This window comes from Salmo trutta, chromosome 13 (assembly GCF_901001165.1).
Source record: "Salmo trutta chromosome 13, fSalTru1.1, whole genome shotgun sequence".
Taxonomy (NCBI): domain Eukaryota; kingdom Metazoa; phylum Chordata; class Actinopteri; order Salmoniformes; family Salmonidae; genus Salmo; species Salmo trutta.
This window is the reverse complement of record NC_042969.1, coordinates 3338545-3365994: the sequence shown is the minus strand read 5'-3', so window position 1 is coordinate 3365994 and position 27450 is coordinate 3338545. Positions and strand designations below refer to the sequence as shown.

The 27450-nt window shown below is 44.8% G+C and overlaps 2 protein-coding genes across 7 annotated transcripts in view; both read right to left on the bottom strand.

The window, feature by feature from the left end:
* Positions 1-1885: 1885 nt before the first annotated feature.
* vimr2 (vimentin-related 2) lies at positions 1886-23815 on the bottom strand. Of its 2 annotated transcripts, XM_029770668.1 has the most exons (11): positions 23012-23815; positions 20779-20927; positions 19822-19966; positions 19231-19380; positions 18744-18863; positions 16079-16174; positions 13848-13985; positions 12293-12430; positions 9268-9378; positions 8554-8678; positions 1886-2768 (listed from the first exon to the last, which is right to left on the bottom strand). In XM_029770668.1, the coding sequence occupies exons 2-11, from the start codon at positions 20892-20894 to the stop codon at positions 2726-2728; spliced, it is 1182 nt and encodes a 393-aa protein (XP_029626528.1). In that variant the 5' UTR covers positions 20895-20927; positions 23012-23815; the 3' UTR covers positions 1886-2725. The 2 variants fall into 2 exon arrangements, with proteins under 2 accessions (XP_029626528.1, XP_029626527.1); XM_029770667.1 differs by lacking the exon at positions 23012-23815 and having other exon boundaries at positions 20779-20966.
* Positions 21240-27450, bottom strand: part of ocrl (OCRL inositol polyphosphate-5-phosphatase) — a 35360-nt gene continuing 29149 nt past the window's right edge. For all 5 annotated transcript variants that reach the window (XM_029770660.1, XM_029770663.1, XM_029770661.1 and 2 more), the window contains 5 exons: positions 26166-26285; positions 25771-25855; positions 25103-25230; positions 24782-24893; positions 21240-24406 (listed from right to left, as the gene is read on the bottom strand). In XM_029770660.1, coding sequence (XP_029626520.1) covers positions 24282-24406; positions 24782-24893; positions 25103-25230; positions 25771-25855; positions 26166-26285 — 570 coding nt within the window. In that variant the 3' untranslated portion in view covers positions 21240-24281. The remainder of the gene's footprint in view (positions 24407-24781; positions 24894-25102; positions 25231-25770; positions 25856-26165; positions 26286-27450) is intronic.

Here is a 27450-nt window from a genome sequence, read left to right as displayed (position 1 = left end):
GAGGGCCTGTTGTCCGGACCTTTGGCGGTGTCTATGGGGGTGCCACAGGGTTCAATTCTCAGGCCGACTCTTTTCTCTGTATATATCAAAGATGTCGCTTTTGCTGCGGGTGATTCTTTGATCCACCTCTACGCAGACGACTCTATTCTGTATACATCTGATGCCCTTCTTTGGACACTGTGTTAACAAACCTCCAAACGAGCTTCAATGCCATACAACACTCCTTCCGTGGCCTCCAACTGCTCATAAATGCTAGTAAAACGAAATTCATGCTCTTCAACCGATCGCTGCCTGCACCTGCCCGCCCGTCCAGCATCACTACTCTGGACGTTTCTGATTTAGAATATGTGGACAACTATAAAAACCTAGGTGTCTGGCTAGACTGTAAACTCTCCTTCCAGACTCATATTAAGCATCTCCAATCCAAAATTAAATCTAGAATTGGCTTCCTATTTTGCAACAAAGCCTCCTTCACTCATGCTGCCAAACATACCCTCGTAAAACTGACTATCCCACCAATCCTTGACTTCGGTGATATAATTTACAAAATAGCCTCCAACACTCTACTCAACAAATTGGAAGCAGTCTATCACAGTGCCATCCGTTTTGTCACCAAAGCCCCATATACTACCCACCACTGTGACCTGTATGCTCTCGTTGGCTGGTCCTCGCTACATATTCGTTGCCACACCCACTGGCTCCAGGTTATCTTTAAGTCTTTGCTAGTAAAGCTCTGCCTTATCTTGTAGCACGCGCTCCAGCAGGTATATTTCACTGGTCATCCTCAAAGCCAACACCTCCTTTGGCCGCCATTCCTTGCAGTTCTCTGCTGCCAATGACTGGAACTAATTGCAAAAAATCACTGAAGTTGGAGACTTATATCTCCCTCACTAACTTTAAGCGTCAGCTGTCAGAGCAGCTTACCGATAACTGCAGCTGTACACAGCCCATTTGTAAATAGCCCATCTAACCAACGACCTACCTCATTTTTTTTTTCTACTTGCACATCCTCATCTGCACATATATCACTCCAGTGTTAATTGCTAAATTGTAATTACTTCACCACTATGGCCTATTTATTGCCTTACCTCCATACTTACCTCCATACTTAATTTGCACACACGTGTGGCTCATTTGGTAGCGCATGGTGTTCGCCAGGGTTGTGGGTTCGATTCCCACGGGGGACCAGTACGGAAGAAGAAAAAAAAAATGTATGAAATGTATGCATTCACTACTGTAAGTCGCTCCGGATAAGAGCGTCTGCTTAATGACTATAATGTAAATGTATACCGATTTTTCTGTTGTGTTATTGACTGTAAGTTTGTTTATTCCATGTGTTGCACTGCTTTGCTTTATCTTGGCCAGGACGCAGTTGAAAATGAGAACTTGTTCTCAACTGGTCTACCTGGTTAAATAAAGGTGAAATACAATACATTTAAAAAAAAGAGGGGGGTGGCAGGGGGCTGGGTGGGATATAAGTCTTCTGTGGGTCCAGTCCTCAGAGGCAGAGAACATGATTGAGTGCTGCAGCCCTGAGAAAATAAAGGCCCCACAGACCCACCGGTCTGCTTCCTCCACTGCTCACCATGTTTCATGTCCACACAATTAAACAAGTCCCCCTGACCGCTTGCAGCCTTCTCCTAGTGTCTGTGTGGATGTGTTTCAATTCACCAGGAGATCACCGGCCAATATTAGCGGTATTGTTCATCTTTATGGCTGAGCTAACAAGCCTCTGATACCGTTAATAGCCGAGAACATTCACATGTGAGGTTAAGCATGAAGACAAATGGGGAAGGGATCACACAGCATAACTCATCCTCTGTTAAATGTACAAGTATGATTGTGAGGTAAGGCACTTAAGGCGAGAGAGAAAAAGACAAGAAGGTGATGTCAAGCAAAATGTTTTTTTTATTGTTATGGTTTTAACTTGACTAAGTTCTTCCAGGTGTCATGGGCAGAGAATGAGCAAATAAGTCAGGAACAGCACAAAAGCTATCTGCTGGCCAGCTGTACGGGAGCTGCAGAATGTCAACTGAAAACAACCATTTGCAAAACTAATATAGCAGTTCGCAAGTATACATGAACAGTGTAACTGACTTGACTGCCATTTCTGTGTAAAACATTAATGCATGACTGTAAAACAAATGATAGGTGACCTGCCATGATCGGTGAAGGCTATCTTATGGGATATAAGAGCTGTCCAATGGCTGTGAACAGTGGAGAGGTCAGTGGTTAAGAGCGTTTAATGGGCTCATGCTGGAGTGAGGGGTAACGGGAGGTAAATGATTCTGCAGGGTCAGTCAGTGTGTGTGTGTGTGTGTGTGTGTGTGTGTGTGTGTGTGTCATATCAGTGAGTTAGCTCCAGAGACTGTAGCCACAACAGATAGAGACCACTTAGGGAAATTTCACAGACACTGAATACACACTCTCTACCCAGTCCCATCCCCCTCCACCCCAATGTTAGACAATTCCATCTTTCTTATAGGACAGGGGTCACCTGCCAGTGACCTGTTATCAATGGCCCTGGCACACCCTCCAGACCTCTGTCATGATTAATCGGTCAATGATACTTTTACATCTGCTCAAATGGTTGTGTGGCGGTTAGCTTCATGTGATCTCTAATGGCTGACTTAGGTCTGTTGTGTTTTGGCAACGCATGAAATCTGTATGGGAGGATCTCCATCGCCGAAAGCAGGTTGGTTGGTCTGGTCTGCATCGGTTCCTCTCACAGGTAGCAAAGCCTCTCATCCTCCTCTTCCACCAAACCTCTGGGAATAGAAGAGAGGAAAGGGAAGAGAGGAAAAGGAAAACAACAGTAAGAAGGTCTGCTGATAACACACACACACAGAGTTCTTCCACTTCAGCTAGGAGGACTTAGACCCAACATGGCTAGCCTCCATAGAAACATTGTCTGTTTGATGTACTGCTTAATAAGCCACTATGGAAGCATACCTATCGGAGTTACGGACATTACTTTTTCCTATTATTGAGAACATTTTTCTGTCCAGCACTTGATTTCAACCAGATTGTTTAGATAAGATGTGAATTAGATCAGATGAATTCCATCAGTTGTTCCTATTTTCATTCATTCATTATAGCCACCATATCAGGGCTAGGGGTAATCTCAAAATCTATTTAAACTTCTGCTTGTTGTTGTGTCGTCTACCACTAAGACATTGTTTGTGTCCCAAATGGCACCTTATTCCCTATAGTGCACTACTTTTGACCAGAGCCCTATAGGCCCTGCTCACAGTCCGAGTTACACACGTAATACTGCTGAAAGTGAATTGTTAACATTAAGACTCTGTCACTGGGGAGCTACAACAGCGCCGAGCATCTGGTCCAAACGGCTCAGTGTACATTTTACAGGCGAGACTCGTGTCATTAGGCTCTCTTCCGCAGACACATTTCCAAAGTGTGGAGAGAAGCTATATTTCATTTCTTATTCATGGTTTTAATCACAGATGACAAAACAGCCCTGTTAGCAAAATGTTTAAAAAAAGTTAAGCAATGTCGCACCCAGACCATCTTGCCTGCCTGTGCCTTGCCTAAGTGTCCGTGTGTGTGTATGTTAATGTGCGCCCGTGTCTTGAGTCTATGTGGTGCGTGTCTTTGGAACAGTCTATTCAGGGACCAGAGTGTTTAAAAGGAGGCTATGGTGTGTTGCGGGGCTGCTGACATTAACAGGCTGGCGGATAAAGTGGCTTGGCAGAGACCCAGCCCACGGTCCTGACAGTGTGAGGTCCCCCCTGTCCATTCTAATGAGGAATTGTTTGAGGCTGCCTCTTCCTGATCCGCAAGGATGTATCGGGGGGGCCTCCCAAGGATCGGATGCGTATGGAGGGGAGTCCAAATGTAGGGGGTCGGCAAGGGCAATGTGCATCATTCTACATACCAGGATGGCAGATGGTTGAGCGCACAGATAGACAGACACACAGACACACACACAACAGGAGGGAGGCATGACAGAAACACAAAAAACGTCTTCAAGGACACCGGACAGGAAACTGCATCATGTTTTCTGGGGCTGTCGTAGGGCCTTTGTTTCCTGTGACCCCAGTTAACCTCGGATGTCAGGCCTTTGTTCTCAGGAATGTCTTAATATGGATATTATGGATATGGAGTTGCCCAGGTGACATGTCACATATACTACATGTTCACAATGTAGGGCTACACAAATATTGTGAACAAAATCAAAAATATCACGTCATCTGAAGATGCCATTGTCATTGTAATACTACAGAGGCCTCTGTACACTCTTCTCAATTTACATCAACAACATAGTTCAGGCAGTAGGAAGCTCTCTCATCCATTTATATGCAGATGATACAGTCTTCTACTCAGCTGGCCCCTCCCTGGATTTTGTTTTAAACGCACTACAAAAAAGCTTTGCAAGTGTCCAACAAGCTTTCTCTGCCTTGTTCTGAACACCTCCAAAACAAAGGTCATGCGGTTTGGTAAGAAGAATGCCCCTCTCCACACAAGTGTGATTACTACCTCTGAGGGTTTAGAGCTTGAGGTAGTCACCTCATACAAGTACTTGGGAGTATGGCTAGACGGTGCACTGTCCTTCTCTCAGCACATATCAAAGCTGCAGGCTAAAGTTAAATCTAGACTTGGTTTCCTCTATCGTAATCGCTCCTCTTTCACCCCAGCTGCCAAACTAACCCTGATTCAGATGACCATCCTACCCACGCTAGATTACAGAGACGTAATTTATAGATCGGCAGGTAAGGGTGCTCTCAAGCGGCTAGATGTTCTTTACCATTCAGCCATCCGATTCGCCACCAATGTTCCTTATAGGACACATCACTGCACTCTATACTCTTCTGTAAACTGGTCATCTCTGTATACCCGTCGCAGACCCACTGGTTGATGCTTATTTATAAAACCCTCTTAGGCCTCACTTCCCCCTATCTGAGATATCTACTGCAGCCCTCATCCTCCACATACAACACCCGTTCTGTCAGTAACATTCTGTTAAAGGTCCCCAAAGCGCACACATCCCTGGGTCAGTCCTCTTTTCAGTTCGTTGCAGCTAGCGACTGGAACGAGCTGCAACAAACACTCAAACTGGACAGTTTTATCTCAATTTCTTCATTTAAAGACTCAATCATGGACACTCTTACTGACAGTTGTGGCTGCTTTGCGTGATGCATTGTTGTCTCTACCTTCTTGACCTTTGTGCTGTTGTCTGTGACCAATCATGTTTGAACAATCACTAGTTAACACTGCTGTGCAGTCTTTTTCACTACTACATAAGCCTTGAGTACCCTGTAGGTTATCCATTGTTATGCATAGGAATTTTGGGTGAAATGTATCAGTGCCTCTAGTATGGCGCTGGAGGGGATGGCTGCCATTTTACTGGCTCCTGACCAACTGTGCTATTTTGTTTGTTTTTTCGCATTGTTTGTAACTTGTTTTGTACATAATGTTGCTGCTACCTTCTCTTATGACCGAAAAGAGCTTCTGGATATCAGAAAAGCAATTATTCACCTCAAACTGGAAAAATATTTTTTCTTTAAAGATTCCGATGTGAAGGATATGCTTTGTCAAGACAAGGCACAAATTCCCGTCATCAGCGTGAAGAAAAGACAGAAAAAGGGGGAGGAGTGTCTTGTAAGAATTCGCCAATGAGTAAGTAAACCACCACTACCCTCCATATTATTGGCCAACGTGGAATCATTAGAAAATTAGCTAGACGATCTATGATTAAGACTACCCTACCAACAGGACATTAAAAACTGTAATATCTTATGTTTCACCGAGGCGTGGCTGAACGACGACACGTAATATGAGCTGGCTGGCTTCTCCGTGCATCAGTGGACAGAGCAGCTACATCTGGTAAGACAAGGGTCGAGGAGGTGTGTCTATTTGTCAGTAACTGATGGTGCACGATGTCTAATATTAAAGAAGTGTTGCGGTATTGCTCGCCTGAGGTAGAATACCTCATGATGAACTGTTGACCACACTATCTACCAAGCGAGGTCTAATTTATATTATTCATAGCCGTCTATTTACCACCACAAACCGATGCTGGCACTAAGACCGCACTCAATGAGCTGTACAAGGCCATAAGCAAACAAGAAAATGCTCATCCAGAAACGGCACTCCTAGTGGCCGGGGACTTTAATGCAGGCAAACTTAAATCTGTTTTACATTATTTCTACCAGCATGTCACATGTGCAACCAGAGGAGGAAAAAAAAGTCTAGACCACCTTTATCCCCACACAGAGACACATACAAAGCTCTCCCTCGCCATTCATTTGGCAAATCTGCCCATAATTCTATCCTTCTGATTCCTACTTACAAATAAAAACTAAAGCAGGAAGTACCAGTGACTCGCTCAATACGGAAGTGGTCCGATGACACAGATGCTATGCTTCAGGACTGTTTTCCTAGCACAGACTGGAATATGTTCCTGAATTCATCCAATGGAATTGAGGAGTATACCACCTCATTCACCAGCTTCATCAATCAATGCATCAACGACGTCGTCCCCACAGTGACCGTACGTACATTTCCCAACCAGAAGCCATGGGTTACAGGCAACATCCACACCGCGCTAAAGGCTAGAGCTGCCGCTTTCAAGGAGTGGGACACTAATCCGGATGCTTATAAGAAATCCCCCTATGCCCTCAGATGAACTGTCAAACAGGCAAAGCGTCAATACAGGACTAAGTTTGAAAAATATTACGGACTACAATGGGAAACCCAGCCGCAAGCTGCCCAGTGACGCAAGCCTACCAGAAGAGCTAAATGCTTTTATATGCGCTTTGAGGCAAGCAGCACTGAAGCCTGCATGAGAGCACCAGCTGTTCGGGACGACTGTGTGATCACACTCTCCGTGAGCAAGACCTTTCAACAGGTCAATATTCACAAAGCCGTGGGGCCAGATGGATTACCAGGACGTGTACTCAAAGAACGCACGGACCAACTGGCAAGTGTCTTTACTGACATTTTCAACTTCTTCCTGACCGAGTCTGTAATACCTACATGTTTCAAACAGACCACCATAGTCCCTGCGCCCAAGAAAGCGAAGGTAACCTGCCTAAATGATTACCGCCCCATATCGGTAGCCATGAAGTGCTTTGAAAGGCTGGTCATGGCTCACAACATCATCATGCCGGAAACCCTAGACCTACTCCAATTCACATACCACCCTAACAGATCCACAGATGACACAATTTTTAATCGCACTCCACACTGCCCTTTCCCACCTGAACAAAAGGAACACCTATGTGAGAATGCTGTTCATTGATTACAGCTCAGAATTCAACACCATAGTGCCCACAAATCTCATCACTAAGCTAAGGACCCTGAGCCTAAACACCTCCCTCTGCAACTGGATCCTGGACTTCCTGACGGGATCCTGGACTTCCTGTAAGGGTAAGCAACAACACACTGGGGCCCCTCAGCGGTGCGTGCTTAGTCCTCTCCTGTACTCCCTGTTCACCCACGACTACGTGGCCAAGCACGACTCATTAAGTTTGCTGATGACACAACAGTGGTAGGCCTGATTACCAACAGTGATGAGACAGTCTATGGGGAGGAGGTCAGAGACCTGGTAGTGTGGTGCCAGGACAACAACCTCTCCCTCAATGCGAGTAAGACAAAGGAGATGATTGTGGACTACAGGAAAAGAAGGGCCGAACAGGTCTCCATTAACATAGACAGGGCTGAAATGGAACAGGTCGAGAGTTTCAAGTCGCTTGGTGTCCACATCACCAACAAACTATCATGGTCCAAACACCAAGACAGTTGTGAAGAGGGCACGACAAAACCTTTTCCCCCTCAGGAGACTAAAAAGATTTAGCATAGGTCCCCAGATCCTCAAAAAGTTATACAGCTGCATCCTGACCGGTTGCATCACCGCCTGGTATGGAAACTACTCGGCATCTGACCCGTAAGGCGCGTGTGCGTACGGCCCAGAGCTTCCGGACATCCAGGACGTATATACTAGGCGGTGTCAGAGGAAGGCCCCAAAAATGTCAAAGACTCCAGTCACCCAAGTCATAGACTGTTCTCTCTGCTACCGCACGGCAAGTGGTACCGGATACGCCAAGTCTAGAACCAAACGGTTCCATAACAGCTTCTACCCCAAGCCATGAGACTGCTGAAAAAGTTATCAAATGGCCGCCCGGACTATTTACACCCCCCCCCCCTCTTTGTTTTTACACTGCTGCTACTCGCTGTTTATTATCTACGCATAGTCACATTACAAATTTCCTCGACTTAACTGTACACCCGTACATTGACTTGGTACCGATACGCCCTGTATATAGCCTCGTTATTGTTATGTAATTTTCTTGTGTTACTTCTCTGATTGATATATATATATATATATATATATATATATATATATATATATATATATATATATATATATATATATATATATATTTCATTTTCGTTTATTTAGTAAATATTTTCTTAACTCTTTCTTGAGCTGCATTGTTGGTTAAGATCTTGTAAGTAAGCATTTCACGTTAAGGTCTACACCTGTTGTATTTTGCGCATGTGACAAATACAATTTGATTTGATAGGGCCCACCTGTAGGCAGCGATCTCGATTTCCCGGGCCATCTTCTGACCCAGCAGCTCCTCGTAGTCATCACATTGTTCCCTCATCTGGACCTGCAGGTCATGCTGCTGCTCCCGCATCTCTTCAATACGACACTGAGGAGAAACAGAGAGATAATGGGCTATGTTCTAATAGCCGTACAAGTATACTACCACTTAGTGTTAAGCCATGTATCTAAGTATTGGACACATTCTAAGTGGTATGCTAGTGTGTTTATTGGAATAGAGCCATTGGGTTTATGGGATGGGTGGAGGTAGAAGTTATTGGAATAAAGCCATTGGGTTTATGGGATGGGTGGAGGTAGAAATTATTGGAATAGAACCATTGGGTTTATGGGATGGGTGGAGGTAGAAGTTGACCCTAACAGCTGGTCTATGGTCTGATATTTAACTTTCTACCCTTAGGATTGAGGGTAGGGTAAACTGTTCCTAGATCTGTGATTAGGATTGAGGGTAGGATAAACTGTTCCTAGATCTGTGATTCGGTTTGAGGGTGGGAAAAACTGTTTCTAGATCTTTGGTTTGGATTGAGGGAAGGATAAACTGTTCCTAGATCTGTGATTAGGATTGAGAGTAGGGTCAACTGTTCTTAGATCTGTGATTAGGGGCAGTGTCTACTTGGAGCAGAGATGGTGGGGTACTGTACTGGGGTCAGTTTAAGCTCGGTGTGGTCTGTCCCTCTTACCTCCAGCTCAAAGATCTCCTCCACATATGCTTCTCTCTTCATCTCAATCTCATCTTCCAGCTCCTCACCACACTTCTCCAGCTCTGCAAGCTCCTTTTCAAGCTCTGCAATCTATACACACAAGTACAAACACAAACACAGAAATTCAGGTACATGGTCAGAGGAAACATGAGATGCGTGACTTAATCTCTGCCAATGTCATTCTAAACAGCACATTGAAACCTCAAACTGTATACTCTCTTCCTAACACACATACAATCACACCCGGCTTCGTGCTGTAAGTACACTGAACAAAAATATAAATCCAACTGTTACGTTCCCCGGTTTTTGTTTGTATGTGTGTGTTTCAGGATGGCTTCCTGAAATTCCCCCCAAGCAGCTGATTGGTCGGCCACATCGATGATTGGAGAGCTGACCCCGTCCCCTCGTCAGGATACAGCTGTATCCCATTAGATTCCTTCTTCCAGCTATATAAGCCAGTGTTCTGTTGCTCAGAAGAGAGCTGAGGGTTATATCATGTGTTGGTTGTTTCTCAGATAGAGCTGATGGTTATGTTCTGTGATTGTTGCTGAGGGAGATGATTAGTATGTCATGTGTTGGTTTTTGCTGAGAGACAGGCTTTCTGTTAAGTACTTTGTAGCCGCTGCTTTTAAGGTATGTGTGTCCCCATAGGAGGCAGTGTTTTTGATTATTGAAATTGTTTACTTACGTTTGTATTCTGTTTTTGTTCCCATGGGGGATGGGGAAGGCACCTAGGGAGTGCTTAGGCAAGAGGCCGGCGGGCATACGTAACCCGTAGTATTCACTGTCTATGCACACTAGGTAAGACCTGGGCGGACCACCCCCCTGTATTTTGGTTAGCGCACCAGGTGGTACTAAGTTAGGTAAGTAGTGGGTAGGTAGGTAAGGTAGGAGAGGGGGCTTTGACATTTACTTTCTTTGCTTTGGTTCCGTCCAGCCCCTTTTCCCAAAAATTACCGTGTGATGGAATAAATTCCCAGTAAACGGTAAATTCTCTACCTTTGTCATCCTTACTCGCACCTACAATCCCATACCTCTTTCACTCTATGGGGCGTTGAGTTGTAGCAGGGCGTTGCGTTCCCTCTTCCAAGAGGCGTACGTAACACCAACATGTAAAGTGTTTCATGAATTGAAATAAAAGATCGCAGAAATGTTCCATACACACGAAAAGCTCAAATGTTGTGCACAAATTTGTTAACATCCCTGTTAGTGAGCATTTCTCCTTCGCAAAGATAATCCATCCACCTGACAGGTGTGGCATATCACGAAGCTGATTAAACATCATGATCATTACACAGGTGCAACTTGTGCTGGCGACAATAAAAGGCCACTCTAAAATGTGCAGTTTTGTCACACAACACAATACCACAGATGTCTAAAGTGTTGAGGGAGTGCGCAATTGGCATGCTGATTGCAGGAATATCCACTAGAGCTGTTGCCAGAGAATTTAATGTCCAACGTTTTAGAGAATTCGCAGACCACGTGTATGGCGTCATGTTGGCTGATGTCAACGTTGTGAACATTGTGCCCCATGGTGGCGGTGGGGTTATGGTATGGGCAGGCTTAAGCTACGGACAACAAATGCTATTTAATTTTATCGATGGCAATTTGAACACACAGAAATACCGTGAAAGATATCTATGACCAACAGATACATATCTGTATTTCCAGTCATGTGAAATCCATAGACTAGCGACTAATGCATTTATTTCAATTGACTGAATTCCTCATATGAACTTTGAAATTGTTGCATGTTGCATTTATATTTTTGTCCAGAGAAGTTAAAATTAGCTGTCAGAGACAGATGAGCATTCAGGCTGTCTGCTTCTCTTTCAGGTAGACCACAGGAGCTCCAGGCTACGTCCTAAATGGCACTCGATTCTCTATATAGTACATTACTTTTGACATCTGGTCAAAAGTAGTGAACTATATAGTAGTCATCTGGCAGACGGCCCCAGTCAGCTAGGTCTCGCTCTCTCCCCCCCTCCCTCTCTCCCCTGGTTGGATGCCCTGTGTGTGGGCAGGGGGGTGGGTGTGTGTCATCCCCCTCTATTATACACATCTCTAAGCTGAGTCTGATTTCACTGCAAGGTTGTTTGTTTGGCCAAGTTGTGTCTCAGTGAGAAACCAGAACTGGAACATCCATCATGGCCGGTGAGAGATAGATTAAGGGAGGGAGAACGACAGGCAGGGACATGTCCATCAGACTAGGCCCAGGCTAGGCAGAGAGAGGGCTCGCGTGCTGCACATTAAGGGAAGAGGAGACGGTGTTATGAGAGCGCGACTGCGGTTACCGAGGGGGCCTGATTCTATTAAGTGTTGATTCTTGAATGATGGATGAACTGCAATGGGAAGTTCCAGCATTTCCTTGAATACTGTAAACTTGAGTGAATTATTGAGTTTTGGGGTGGTTGGAGACTAATGCTTGAAAGACTGTACTGAGACATTCTACCATTTTCTCAATAAAGCCTGTCTGTTGTGTGTTTCTTTTTCTCTAGGAGATGGGTGATAGATGAGGTTCTATTTCCATTGTTCAGTTTGGGGTTGGAGTCTCTTGAGACACAGAGGAGGAATGTGTGAAGTTTTAAGAAGTTGATGATGAAGAAGAGAGAGTACTGTGAAAAGTCTGTCTAAAAATGAGAGAGAGCGAGAGAGAGCGAGAGAGAGCGAGAGAGAGCGAGCGAGAGAGAACGAGAGAGAACGAGAGAGATGTCACTCATGGAGAACTCCTGAGGAGTGAACTGCCTTTCCCTCCCTAAACTTTACTGTCTGTGGGAAGAAGCCATACATTTTCTACAATTCCTCTCGATTTCGTGGCTGATGTTTGATGCTGAACTCATGGTGGGGCTTTTTCTAAGAAGATGTCTGAGAGCTGTGAATTTACTGGAAGGAAAGTTTACAGGAGAGAAAGAAAACTTGAGAAAACAGAGTAAAATCAGCAGGTAGTGATTGTCTAAAAAAAAAGTAGGTGCATGCCAGAGAGAGAGAGATAGCGGTTCCTCACCAGTTTCTTCAGCTCGCTGACGTCCGTTATTTGGCCGACGCCTGTGACCCCCGCAGGTCTGGCCACCGCCAGCTCCTTTCCAGCTCCAATGGCGACAACAGCACCAGCAACAACCGCACCAGTTTCCCTGCACTCACACTGGAACATAACATAGTTACTACCTTCAATTTAGTGCATGACACTAGATGATAGTGTTTCCCTTAAATTACGTTCCAAGGGGGGGGGGGGGGGGGTAACCACAAGTACAATAACCACAAGTAGATATTTCAGTTGTCTTACGGTTGTTGTTTAGAAATGCAGTATGCATGGGTTATTCATGTGCAATGAAGTCCTTATGTAGATACACTTCCAATAAAGTGTTACCCTTTCCCCCATAAAGGGAATGGTGAAGGGGAACAACTTAAGACAGCAAATGAGTGGCAACAAGGGCTCACAGGTGTGTCAGAGTTAGCCAGCAATGACAATTACACTTCAATCCCAATGGCAATCATTTGGGGATGGAGACAATTGCACCTTGTGAGACACTAATGGAGGCCAGGCCCAGACCGCAAGCTGTCCAGCTGGCAATGAACGAGGGAAGGAGGAGGAGGGGAGGATGAAGTGGGAAGGAGAGTGTAAGTGTCTGGGTTAGAGAGAATAAGAGCTGTGGTCAATTTCAACTAGTTCTCACAGTCTCACGTCAGAATTAGACGTTCATCCATGTTTTGCAAACGTCTAATTTCGAAGTTGTTGCAAACGTCAAATTTCAAAGTGTGTAAGGTTAAGTTTAGGAATGAACTTCTAATGTTTAAGGTTAGGGTTAAGTTTAGGCATTAACTCCGAAATCTTAAAGTTTCTATCACTGGATTCAAATTTGCAACCTTTGGAATCAGAGGTCGATGCTCACGCCCATCCACCATCCCCGTCCACAACGGCCTCGCAAAACCAAAACTTAGTTGCCCCTAGTGGCCGGTTTCCACGTCATCTTTTGCCGTCCACAGACATAAATGGACGTCAAATATTGACTTTAATCACGGGTAACCTGGTTGTAAATTTAGCCCAAAGCCTTTTCACATACACATGCACACACACACGCCGCCTAGGGGCCTGGGAAGGAGCCCAGGGGTCTGATTACGAACGTGACCTTGCTAGGGGGGGGCAGACATCCCCGACCCGGGACCCTAAGGAGGGTCAGACCCACCGGAGAGCAAGGTTGACCCCAGCAGAGCACCTCTAGCTTGTAACACACACTCACACAAACTCTCTTTCTGAAACACACCAACATAGACACACCAACGCAAGACACAGAGGGACAAAGTGGGTCTGTACTGGTGTGCGGCAGCACCTCTGATTCTAAGGTTCACCTCTAGTGTTATTTCAAGAGGAAAAGAAAACAAGCAGGCCCATCCCTCTGTGATGTGAGAAGGCTCAGGTTTAGCCAGACGGTTTGGGGAAGAAAGGGGGAGTGGTGTGTAGCCGGTGAGTGGGCTGTCAGGAGTTACATTGAAGTGTGTGTTCTGTGTGTGTGTTCTGTTTTTGTGACATGCACATTGTGTGTACGCTCCAGACTCTGTACCTGGATGGTCTCAGCCAGCTGGCTGTAGTTCTCCTTGATATCTATGATGGCTGACTTGATGTCAGGGTTGCAGAACTCCAGGACTCCTCTCCCTGCTGCAGCTGGACCCTCTACAGGGGCCACCATATTCTGAACCGTCTGCAGACACACACACCATTATGTAAGTAGGTAACAACATTAAGCCCCCACCATGTACGTCTTCAGGTCACAATACCTAAAACTCCATTATTAACCTCCATGCATCCATCATAGCAGAATGAAGTGTTGGAGAAATACCCAAGCAGCTTGACCCTCATCTAATTTTTCCTCGACATGAGTAACGGCGGCTGATTCATCAGGGGAATAGGTGTTTGGAAATGCCTGGTAATAATAGCAGTTAATAAAACAAAGGAGGACTTCTGTTTTCATTTGGTATTGAGCCGGTGCTGTGAGTTATTCAGTGCAGGGAGTTATCGAGCATGTCCCTGAGGGAGTGTGTTAAACGTAGCCGGCCAGCCGAGTGGTCGGGCTTCACAGAGGAGAAAAAAAACAGAGTGATGGAACTGCCTCGCTTTCTCCCTCTCTCACTGCTCCCAGTTTCTTGTCTCTCTGCCTCGGCCTCTCCTACCGCCTCGGCCTCTCCTACCGCCTCGGCCTCTCCTACCGCCTCGGCCTCTCCTACCGCCTCGGCCTCTCCTACCTTCTATTCTGCTGTCTCCTTATGCCCCTCTCCCTCTGATATTGCATTAACACTCCTACTCTTACGATAAGTGCCACGGGACCTTTAGAGAGTCAGGACACCCATTTAACGTCCCATCCGAAAGACGGCACCCAACACAGGGCAATGTCCCCAATCACTGCCCTGGGGCATTGGAATATTTTTTTTAGACCAGAGGAAAGGTTGCCTCCTACTGGCCCTCCAACACCACTTCCAGCAGCATCTGGTCTCCCATGCAGGGACCAACCAGGACCAACCCTGCTTAGCTTCAGAAGCAAGCCAACATTTGGATGCAGGGTGGTATGCTGCTGACATTGCCCTGTGTAGAGTGCCGTCTTTCGGGTGGTACGATAAACGGGTGCCCTGACTCTCAGTGGTCACTAAAGGTCCCATGGCAGTTTTGTAAGAGTAGGGGTGTTAACCCCGGTGTCCTGGATAAATTCCCAATCTGGCCCTCATACCATCATGACCTCCTAATCATCCCCAGCTTCCAATTGGCTCATTCATCCCTCCTCCTCTCCCTTGTAACTATTCCCCAGGTCGTGCTGTAAATGAGAACGTGTTCAGTCAACTTACCTGGTAAAATAAAAAATATATAAAATGATTGGTCTATAAACTCATTTACCACCTGGTGATGTCACCAGGCAGGCTAAAATAGACATTTCCAGCGGTCTTTTCAAACACTAAAAGGGCATTATCATTTTCATGATTTCACAGTATTATTCCAACCTCAAACAATACATTTCACTGCAGCTATCTGGTGTTTGTGACAATAAATTAAAACAATTATGTAGTGTGGAAATATATAGAAAACACAGGACAATTACATTTTTGACTGCACTGGCCCTTTAAAGATATGTGGGTTTTTGGTAATGGAATTACAAGGCACAAGGCAATGTTTCTTAAAATAACAGAAGGAAAATAATTTCTCCAAAACAAAATATAAGTGCTGATATTAGTTGGCAGAGGTCTTTACTTCAACTTGTGTTTTGATGTATTTCTAATACCCTTTAAGACTTTTTGTTTGCAAATGTTTTCTAAGACCCCCTTTCCCCCTGTTTGACCAGAAATTAAAGCCATTACTTGACATGCTCTTATGAACTTCACATGTTAGAAATTTCCTTTAACAACTGGTTATATCACCTGTGAGATCTATCCTTGGCAAGGCTTATTCTGGTTCTACCCTGCTTTGCTGTGCTCTAATCCTGCTTCAGTATCACAATTGTTCCTTGTAAAATAACTACTGTTCATGGTAAAACCTAGTCAACAAGGTGGCCGGGGTCATCTGAACCGTGTTGCCTCCGGCAAACCCTAAAGAGAAAAGCTTACTGCTTGTGTAAATGAGGTGGTTCAGCAAACCTTGCCAGAGATCTGAAGACTCAGTGGGAAAACAGTCTGTGGGCATGCACTTGTAAGTAATGACCCAGAGAGCCATTGAGTAGTACACTTTTCCACATTTGTGTACTAATACTGTGGGGTAATCAATGTTTGCCATCCAGCCAGTCATATCTAGGATATGTCCCTTCTCTCTTACCGTCTCATGCTGTGCCTCCATGTGAGCCAGTTGTTCCTCATAGATTTTCACCTGCTCCCTCAGGGCCAGACAGTCTGCGGTCACTACATCCACTTCCTACAAAAGGGGTAGCAGACAGCCAGGTCAATAGAAAACCGAAAGCACCCGCTTGTCTTCTGATAGTCTAGATATCATTTTCACAAGATTGCTTACACCAGTGTTTCCCAATCCTGGTGCTGGGGGCCCAAAGGGGTGCACATGTTTGTTTTTGCCCTAGAACTATGACGCTTGATTCAACTAATCAACTCAGATTAAGCCTTTAGTTGAATCAGGTGTGTTAGTGCTAGGGCAAAAATTAAAATGTGTACCCCTTTGGGTCCCTAGAACCATAATTGGGAAACACTGGCTTACACCAATCCAATAATATCGACACTGAACAACATAAAACTCAACATGCAACCATTTTAAATATTTTACTGAGTTACAGTTCATAAAAATAAATCAGTCAATTACAATAAATTCATTTAGCCCTAATCTTCCACATTACTGGTAATACAGATATGCATCTGTTGGTCACAGATACCTTAAAAAAAGGTAGGGACCTGGATCAGAAAACCAGTCGGTATCTGGTGTGACCACCATTTGCCTCATGCAGCGCGACACATCTCCTTCACAGAGTTGATCAGGCTGTTGATTGTGGCCTGTGGAATGTTATCCCACTCCTCTTCAATAGCCGTGTGAAGTTGCTGGATATTGGAGGGAACTGGAATAAGCGGTCATACACATCGATCCAGAGCATCCCAAACTTGCTTAAATGGGTGACATCTCTGGTGAGTATGCAGTCCATGGAAGAACTGGGACATTTTCAACATCCAGGAATTGTGTACATATCCTTGTGACATGGAGCCGTGCATTGTCATGCTGAAACAGGGGGCTAGGGGTGGTAAGGGGTGGGGAGGAGGTAGGGGCTAGGAGTGGTAAGGGGTAGGGAGGCGGCAAGGGCTTGGGGTAGGGGTAGGGGTCGATTTAAAATACAGTACCATGACACACTATTTTCTCAACCAGCAGATAGCTAGACAACGCAAGGCAGAGGAAGAGGGGCTAATTAGCTAAAAATGCCTTCGTCCTCGATTCCATTCAGCAGCAGGGTTTATCCAGCCCTTTTTAAGTGCCTGATTAATTGGTGATGAATTCAATTACTCCTGGTGCTAGCATTTGTATCTGAATGCGAAACGGGTAGGGTCCAACGGTGGAACCTTCCTGCTGTGGCTGCTGGAACACATGGGTCCCTGATGGACGTGACACGTAAGGCAGGCTGTCTGTTACTGTTATCTATGGGCAAACACACGTCCGTAAATTGGAGAGTCATGCACTCACAGTCTATGGACTGTAAAAACCAAATAAATCCCCCCTAGATCACCCTTCTCTTGTTCCCCATCCATCGCGTCAGGCTAGCTGTGCTTTATAGCATCATCTTCTGCTTAGGATTTGGATGAGAACCAGCCAGCTCCTCCAGCCTTCTTCCACTGTGGGAAGCCTTGGTGGGAGCCTGCTGAACCTTTTAAACACTATAAGCCTCAGCCCCAGATAAAAGCTCAAAAGAACACTCAGAGAATTGGCTGGCAGAGAGACGGACAGACAGACCATGGAGGTTGTCCAAGATGTGGGCAGCTTTAGCACAAAATACAAACAGGCTTAATCAATAGCTAATTGCAAGGCTGGATTTTAAATACCCAGCCATGCCTTGTTTTAAGCCTCTTCCAAAGTCTGTCTGCTTGCCTACTGAGAAAGACTGCAGCCTCCTCTCGTGGAGCTGCTTCCAACACTGGTTCACAATCAAATTCAATCTCTCCTCTCCCTGCCTGTTTCTGTTTGTTTGTTTCCCACCGACTCTAAGCTCTCTCCACGCTCCAGCTGCTTTTCTATCGGAGCCAGAAGCTGAGCCAGCCAGCAAGCCAGCCAGCCAGCAAGCAGCATTACTGCACCGACTACATTACAGTCTGTATTACATCTGTATAGGAGAAATTAAAGACTGAATGACTCAATAAGGAGACATGTAAACAGCTTCTCCCATATCTGGGCTGGCAGTGGGGAGATGGGCTGTGATGGCAGGAACATGTGTGGCAGGCAGTGAGGGAATGAGAGGGAATGGGATGGTAGGATTTGTTAGGACTGGGGTTTTGTGGTTGTGTTGTGGCCACCGGCCCAGACTGTAGGACTGATAATTAATCAACACCCTGTGGGTAGAGATACAGAGGAGCAGCAGGGCTATGCTGAGCCACACAGCTTATGAAATTCTTTTTTTTTTTATAGTAGAGAATAAAACAGTGTTGGCAAATCATGGCAATAGTGCCGTCTAGTGGTAGTTATACATTAGTACAGTCAGTTTATAAGTGCTCCTAAAGAGATATTGGCCTTCTTTGAACATTTAGATACTTCATGCTTCTTTCCACCCTTCCTTGCCTATTTTCAATCTTTCATTTTGAGGAATGTTCAAACTGGGTAAATTGGGTATAAAAGTTGAGCCACCACAAGTTAGATCTATGTCTACATACATGTTCTAAATTGACAGTAGCACACATGAAAAGTCTACATATTGTTAGAGAATAAATTACCAACGAAGACACCAATTCAACACAATTACTAAACAATAACACCAAAATGGCACAGGAAGTGAGGTCATTACCAGGCCAATGTCTTCCTGCTCCAGTTGGATGAGGGTCCTCTGCTGAACGGTCTCCTCATACTGCTCCTGCAGACACTCCAGCTCTCTCCTCAGCTCCTCCACATCAAACAGGCTCTGGTCCTGGACACACACAATTACTTATCAGTCTGGCACTGGTAAGTAATGGTAATGGTCTGTGACAATGGCTACCTGTCCATTTGGCAGCCCCCGTGCCTCTCTGATTCAGAGGGGTTGGGTTAAATGTGGAAGACGCATTCAACTTAACTGTATTCAGTTGTACAACTGACTAGGTATCCCCTCTTTCCATCTGCACAGTGGCTGTACATACAGACGCTCACGCTGACACATACACACTCACATTCGTTCGCACACACATTCACACTACTTATCTGTCATGGGAACCAACCACCATTAGACAACAGGTTCCTTTTCTCTTAGCATTCGTGTGACATGAATGCCTCCACTCTGCTGCACTGTTAATATGTACCCTGTCCTTGCGCAGTCTCTCCACCACGGCGCCCAGGCTGTATTCAGGGACAGCTACGGCAGTGGAGGTGGTCTGTTGGCTGGTCATCCTCTCCTCCAGCTCACAGATCTGGGCCTCCAGAAACTCATTGTCCTCCTCAAAGCAGCGTGCCTATAGGGCGCACACAGCATGTACAATGGTATAGGAATGTACATGAACGTTAAGGGTTGCAAAATTCTGGTCATTTTCCCATAATTCCCAGTTTTTCCAGAAATCCCAGTTTGACTATTAGAATTCCTGCTTATTCCCTCTTGATTGCGGGAATATTCCAAATGTGATTTCTGGAAAATCTGGGAATTTGGGGAAGGTTACCAGAATTTTTGGGGGTTGCTTCCTTGGAGCATCTGTGTAGAATAGACTTGGGTCAAATACATTAAGAAATACCTTTGAACTTTTGGGACTTTCCCATTGGTTCTACTGTGTTTGTTGGTCAATCTAAAATTGAGCACAGTGCTCAAGTTAGTGTTCATTGTGACCCTTAGGTGTCAAGTTTATATAACATTATAGAACCATAGAATAATGTTTCAAGGGTTGAATCCATCCCGGGCTCACCATGTTGATGAGGGCAACAAAGCGATCATTTAGGGCGGCAATTGTGCTGCGGTCTTCAGCGAATCGGACCAGAGTCTCCTTATTGAGCGTCTTGGCAGTCACAAAGTCCAGCTGGTCACACGAACACTCCTCAGCAGCCGCACCCCTGTGGGAGACACACAGCTTAGGAGAGGCCCGAGTTTGTATAAAGCCCTGGAGAGAGACAGACACACTAGCATAACACATTTCAGAAAAGTATCAGCGTCAGATTTTGTGGATGTACATAGAAAATAAAAGATAGCAACCCCTAAAAAGTATTTAATGCACTGCTGCCCCTCCCAAATTAGATCTGTGTAAATGAACACAGCCGAGGGGAATAAGTCGTCATTATCTGATGGAAGTACAAAAGGCATTTGTCAACACCCTTCTAACTTTTCACATGGTACTGACACCTAATGTAACCAACGTGCGTAACTAACACTAAACACACAATAGCCAACTGGGGGACATTCAACACTGCATATGAAAACCATGCAAAGCTACCACACATTTGCTTGCGATTCAATTAAATCAATATTTACAAATACTTAAGGAGTGAAAGGAAACGAACGTCTGGTCCCTGGGATGTTGCTGCCTGGTCCCATAGATGTTGTCTGACACGTTCTAGTTATAATCTAAGCGGTACCCAAGAAGAAAGCACACTAGCTTTCTGGCCTGTGGTACACTGTAGTAAGCCATCCTCAGTGCACAGGGTGTTCTCCATAAAGCCCATCTCCAGTGGTCCGTATGCATGTTGAGTCACGTTGATAGGGCTTACCGTAGCAAAACATTTTGTGACAGGAAACAATAATCGTTGAGTTTAGGTAGTACCTCCACATTTCACTCAGTTTCTAAATGCTCCCCCCCCCCAACTGAATAGGACCCAGGCCCTCTAAGCCATGAAGAGGTGAGGGGGCTACCAAGAAACCACACACTGACCTGGCCTTGACCGCTGAGGAGCGGTACTGCCCTCCACAGCTTCCGCTGGACCGTCCATTCCGACTCCACTGCTCCTCAAACTGCCGGCGGTAGGACGACACTCTCAGCATGGCCATGGTTGATACTGGGACACGTACTGCAGGCTGGAGCTACAGTAACAAATAATGGCAAACGGATGAGAGTGAGTCCAGTTTGAGGACTTTATACACGGAGATGAAGGGGAATGTTGCATCCAGGCGATGGATCTCTCACGGCCCGCTGACTGGACTAACTATAGGGGCTCACACCAACAGCTGGCCATTTCACACGGAGCAGACAAGTCGGCCATAGCAACGATGTCACCATATTGTTGACTTGAATGTTTTCTTAGGATTTCCAAAAGTGGGGGACTGTGATTACTTAGAGTATCACATGTGAACAATTGGGTATTTCTTAGGAAAAAAAAGTTAAAACAAAGGACGTTTTTTATACATTATTTTATTTCCGTTAAATAAATTAAAAGTACCACACAAAATATACATTGAAAACAGTTGTGCAAGTTTTCCTTTGCATATGTAGCATTATTACTAGACAGACCATTACAAAACTTGAGGCATGAAGAGGAGCGGAGCGCATAAACCAACACATGAATACACAGACAGGCGCCAGATGAAGAGAAATAAGGAAGCATGAGTGTGGATTTCTCTCCCAAATATGACTTTTCAGTCCTGACAATCTCGCCTCAGCTTGGGTTGGCCTTATTTCTGATGTAAAAGCTTTGTGTTGTGAATGAGATGAAAATACCAGATTTCCTGTTCCTCCTCTTTTGACTCCGAGACAACCAGAAGGACAAATCCATCCAGGGCCAGCCATGGTTTGGCAAAGCTAAGCAAAGCGCTTAAGTCTATGACAATTCTGACGAATGCTAAAGGCATGCCTGGCCCATTTTAGAAATATACTGTATGGAATGATTGCAGCGAGGCACAGAAATATACACAAGGCCCACTCCACTCAAACTCCTTTCAGGTACAGAGCTAACACTGACATAGAAACCGGTAAGTGCTTTGATTAACGAACTGTCAGTGTTATAGCTATAAGATTATGTAACACACTGAAACAAAAACTTCCGTCTCAGAACGCATTTTCAGGTGTAGCAATGGTCCGGCAATGCCTGTTAAACAACATTACGAAGTACAGGCTTTTCTGGCAAGACTGTCGGTGTGTTAGCTATAAATGTTATTTAACCCATTGAAACACTGTTTGAAATGTATTTATTAGGCTGGACCTGTAGTAGCCAGGTTCCATACTGTGTATGCTGTAGGCAAATCAATACTCGATGTCATACCTTAGCATGGAATGAAAACAATAGAGGGGTTGGCTACAACACATACAGTGTACGGAACCAGGCTAGTCTTGAAGTGTCTGTTGATTAAGTAACAGGCTTTTCTGGCATGATTAGCTGACTGGAGACGTACGCCAGGGCAACAGTTCCAGTGGAAATGGGTGTCACATACCAACCGTGTCACATAACCGGCCTGTAAAGTGCCGACCAGGAGAAATGTTGACATATTACTGCTAAAATTACTAGACAGTGTCAAACACAGGGAGGAAACACTGTTGAAATTGCACAGCATTGGAGTTCCCCATTTCATAACCATAACACAATCCACGACAGCGTTCGGGGAAAAAAAACATTTCCTTTGTGGCCCAGAAAAGATAATGTGTCTGGAAAACAGTTTTCGTTTCTCAGGGTGTAATGAACAACTAAATCCTGTTCAACCTGCACTGTAAAAAAATGCTTAGTCACAGAAAAAGGTAAAAGAGTGTGTCTGAAATGGCACCCTATATAGTGCAGTGCTTTTGATCAGAGCTCTGGTCTAAAGTGGAGCACTATAAAGAAAATAGGCTGCCATATGGGACACAAAGAAAGCAAAACAGGACATTATATTGTCTGAATATACTGCGGGAGACAAAGTGACAAAAAATACCCTTGCATGAGCACACAAGCCCAAAACAACGAAGCTCTAAATCAGCATGAAGGCAGATAGTGAGGCTGAAGCAAGGAAAGAAAAAAGTAAATGAGGACATGGCAGACATTAAAAACGACGGTACCACCTGCATGACGAACACACAGCACATACATTTTGAAAACACAAGAACACATAGTTTGCACCAGCATAGTAAGAGTTGACAGCAGAGTCAAACATCGTGGACAATGGGGACAGGAGGACTATTTACAACAGTTAAGACATACCGTAGAGGTGTTCTCTCTCTGATGTTCTGTAGGGCTGGTTTCTGGGACTCATTAAAAGCCTACTCTTGAAAAAAAAAAAAGCATGCTCAATAGAGAATGTTCATCTCTGGGTCTGAAAAACTGGCCCATAAAAATGGCAAATAAATGCAGGCGTGATGACTGATCACTCTATTGTGAAGTTAGTGTGACGGGTTCAGAGTTGCAATGTACTCTCACTGATATTGAACAACACGTGTTTCAGAATGGCAGAAGCAAAAGGTGGGTTTGAACAACCATGGGCAGTTAAACAATATGCAAAAAAGTGGTCTCTTAAAATAATTATGAAGGTGAAATAAACTATAAAGATGGTGAACAAAAGTAATGCAAGGAAAAAAAGAAAATAAATAACATTCGTTTAAAGTACAGCCCACTGATCATTCTAACATCTCCCAATATCACAGAACCCAGACGGGACTTCTCCCCATTGTCATCGTTATCTTGTAACAACGGAAATCTTCCTTTATCAGATTTTCCGACAAGCAAGGATTCACTCAGTCTCTCTGTGTTCACTAGAAGTATTTTGTGCCCAATATCACTGGCTACTGATGGTTTGAATAGTTCACCCCGAGAGTAGGATGCATCGGGTAGCTGCAATCCAAATCTTCTGGACGACCACCTATGTGGTCCATCTTTAGTGTCATGGACTAACGGATCATCATTATCTTAGTATCTATGGGTTCGTACATACATGCATACATACAGTACACACATACATACACACATATTGTATTTTCATTCAGAGTTCAGATTCAGATCAGGTATAGGGAGTCATTTTGGCATGGAACATGTTATATGACGCATGGGGGTCACCTGGGGGGGGGGGGGTGATCCTTAGACAGGGCATACAGGTCTTCTGGTACAGCAAAAAGTGCAGAGAGGCATCAGTCAGTTCACTGTCACTCCAAGCGACCAACACCTAAACCCCTGGTCCTGCAGCTACACTATGAGCAGAGGTGAAAACTATGATGGTTGTGAGTGACTGAACAACAATGGCTGGGGTCCGGGCATTGATAAGAACCTGTGATAAAAGAGAGGGTCCCATATAACTACACTGTTTGCTCTCCCACCACAGGATCCAACACACATCCCCTAAGGGCCAGGGGGCGCAGGGGTGTCACACCATGGTCTTCCACACACACGCCTTGAGTGCACCAAAACTCCACTCTTATAACAGTTATCAAAAGGTCCAGCCTGGAGGATGTCTGAGCCCTAACCCCTGACTCTTAACCCCTCACTCGTCGTCCCCTCCCATGAGGAAACCCATGATGAAGACGACGGCTCTCTGTCGGTCCTGCGGGGTCTGTCGGCCCACCATTTTGGGCGGGGGCCGGATGAGCAAGCTGGCAAAGAGGGTAGCTGGCATGGGGCACAGAGGAGAGAGAGAGGTAGAGGAAGATGTTAGAAACAGAGGCAATTCTTAAGCAACAGTAGTTTGGATACGTTTCCTTTCAATTCAGTCAGGACTCAGTGAATTCCAGTTCCTGAATATTTTTTTCATTTCTAAACTTGGGAATTTCATTTCCAGAATTGAAGTGGTATTGACCCTAAATCTGGGTTGTGTTCAGTAGAGAGCATACATTTTGAAATGGAGTCAAGTGAGGACAAACTACTCTACCTGAACATGTCCAATAAGAACACTGATATTTGCATTCTGTTGTCAAATGTTTTCCTACATTGAACCCTAGTGAACTCAACCTCGGAAAGCAGAGAATGTGGCCAGGGGGAACTGACCTATGAGGCTGGCAGTGAGGTTGTTGTTGTGGGCGTATTTCAGCAGCTCCTTGAGGAAGGCCATCAGGTAGCGGAAAACGTTGCGGTGAGCCCGGGGCAGCTGGGAGATCAACTGTCAAAACAACCCAGAGAGAAGACAAATGAGAACCCCAACCAGACCCTTCTAGAGCCTAGATGACAAACTATGTCTCATGGGTATGCAATGACCATATGAACTTTTAACGATTCAATAGAAGTCAATGACTCAAACTCGTATCCATTATCAGATTCATATGGTATCACGTACATAGATTTTTATGTGGAAATATGTATTCACTGCACCTGTTTGCAGAGGCGTCTGTCGTGGGAGCAGTCCAGGCTGCGCTGGTAGAGCTCGTAACACACTACTGGCTCAGGCAGAGCTTCCAGAAATATCAACAGGGCCTCGGCCACCGAGTGGTTACAACCAGCTGACACACACACAGTCGGGGAATAACACATAGATTTGTGGCAGAGGGTCGGTGTGCGTGTTTGATCTACATTGCTGTCATACTGTGCAGAATCACTGACCTACAAATCACCTTGAATTCGAAATAGCTACCCATTATGTGATGAAGAATAGCAATCTTGCGCCTCTCCATGCTCAAACTGATCCTCTCACACACACTGGTTGTGTGTGTGTGTGTGTGTGTGTGTGTGTGTGTGTGTGTGTATGAGTATGGGCAGGAACACTGATGATAGGGAGAATTGCACACCATAAAACCCAAATACCACACACATCATTTTTCATCCACATGGCAAATCTATGTAATGTATGTCGTGAATGTAGCACCTCCTAATACTACCACCCCATGCACCTTGGCAGCAGTCTGTGTATAGCAGCCGCTTTATCACGGTGACCCATATAGCTGTGTGGCATCTCAGTCACAGTCTCCTGTTACAGGGCTGGGCCTACTAGTGGATCTGGGCCAAAGGGTTTGGAATGACTGGGGACATATGAGCAAGGATACGGATGGAGTCAGGAATGCTGGTGTCCAGGCAGTCAATGATACTCTGCAGCTCCTCCTGCAGGCCCGGTGTCTGGAACAGGTCCTCCTGAAATAATGGTAAGGAGTTTACAGCCATTTTGTTTTTCCTTGGAATAAGGGTAGGGTAGAATACAATTTAGAGGCTGAGACGCGAAGTCTAGAATAGTGCTTGGAAGGGTTAGCCTGGAATACAAACAAAATGTTGTGCTGTTTCGCTCCGTCCAAACAGAATAATTGAAGTGACAATAGTGAAATGGAGCAATAATCCGTTTGGATCCCAGGCTAACCAAGTTCACCCATCTGTGAGGAATATCCAAATTCATTGCGACAGCACTTGAGAATAGCGCTTTGAACATTCCCCCTTCCTATCCTCTCACCTGTTGGCAGGACTTGGTAAAGAGGTGGTTAACCAGCAGCCACACCTCCTTGGGGATTTTTAAAGGCTTGTCCTCCATGCCAGCACTGTCCACCATAAGGAAGCTCATCTTGGACTTCTCCTGAAGTAACACACACAACCACAAGATGTCAGAAACATAGATAGTATACTGAGAGAACACCACAAGATGTCAGAAACATAGATAATACACTGAGACCACCACAAGATGTCAGAAACATAGATAATATACTGAGACCACCACAAGATGTCAGAAACATAGATAATATGCTGAGAGAACACCACAAGATGTCAGAAACATAGATAATATACTGAGACCACCACAAGGTGTCAGAAACATAGATACTATACTGAGACCACCACAAGATGTCAGAAACATAGATAATATACTGAGACCACCACAAGATGTCAGAAACATAGATAATATGCTGAGAGAACACCACAAGATGTCAAAAACATAGATAATATACTGAGACCACCACAAGGTGTCAGAAACATAGATACTATACTGAGAGAACATCACAAGACGTCAGAAACATAGATAATATACTGAGACCACCACAAGATGTCAGAAACATAGATACTATACTGAGACCACCACAAGATGTCAGAAACATAGATAATATGCTGAGAGAACACCACAAGATGTCAGAAACATAGATACTATACTGAGACCACCACAAGATGTCAGAAACATAGATAATATACTGAGACCACCACAAGATGTCAGAAACATAGATAATATGCTGAGAGAACATCACAAGATGTCAGAAACATAGATAATATACTGAGACCACCACAAGATGTCAGAAACATAAATGATATGCTGAGAGAACACCACAAGATGTCAGAAACATAGATAATATACTGAGACCACCACAAGGTGTCAGAAACATAGATACTATACTGAGAGAACATCACAAGACGTCAGAAACATAGATAATATACTGAGAGAACACACACAACCACAGCATGTCAAAGGCATACTATACCATAATGACACAACACACACAACCCCAGTATACTGAAGAAAATAGTTGGCATTTCAGCGCAACTTTCGGTCAAAAAAAAGACAGTCGTCAGAGCATAAGCATACCAGATTCTGACACATAAAGTCTCTGTTAGTAATGTGACTGAAACCAGCTTTACCCGGTCGATTCATAAACTTATGAACTGCTTAATTCCCTAGGGAGGATTTGATTAGATTCATCCTGTGCCATTACATAAGACAATTTAAAAGTATCCCATTTATCAAAAATGTTGATTCC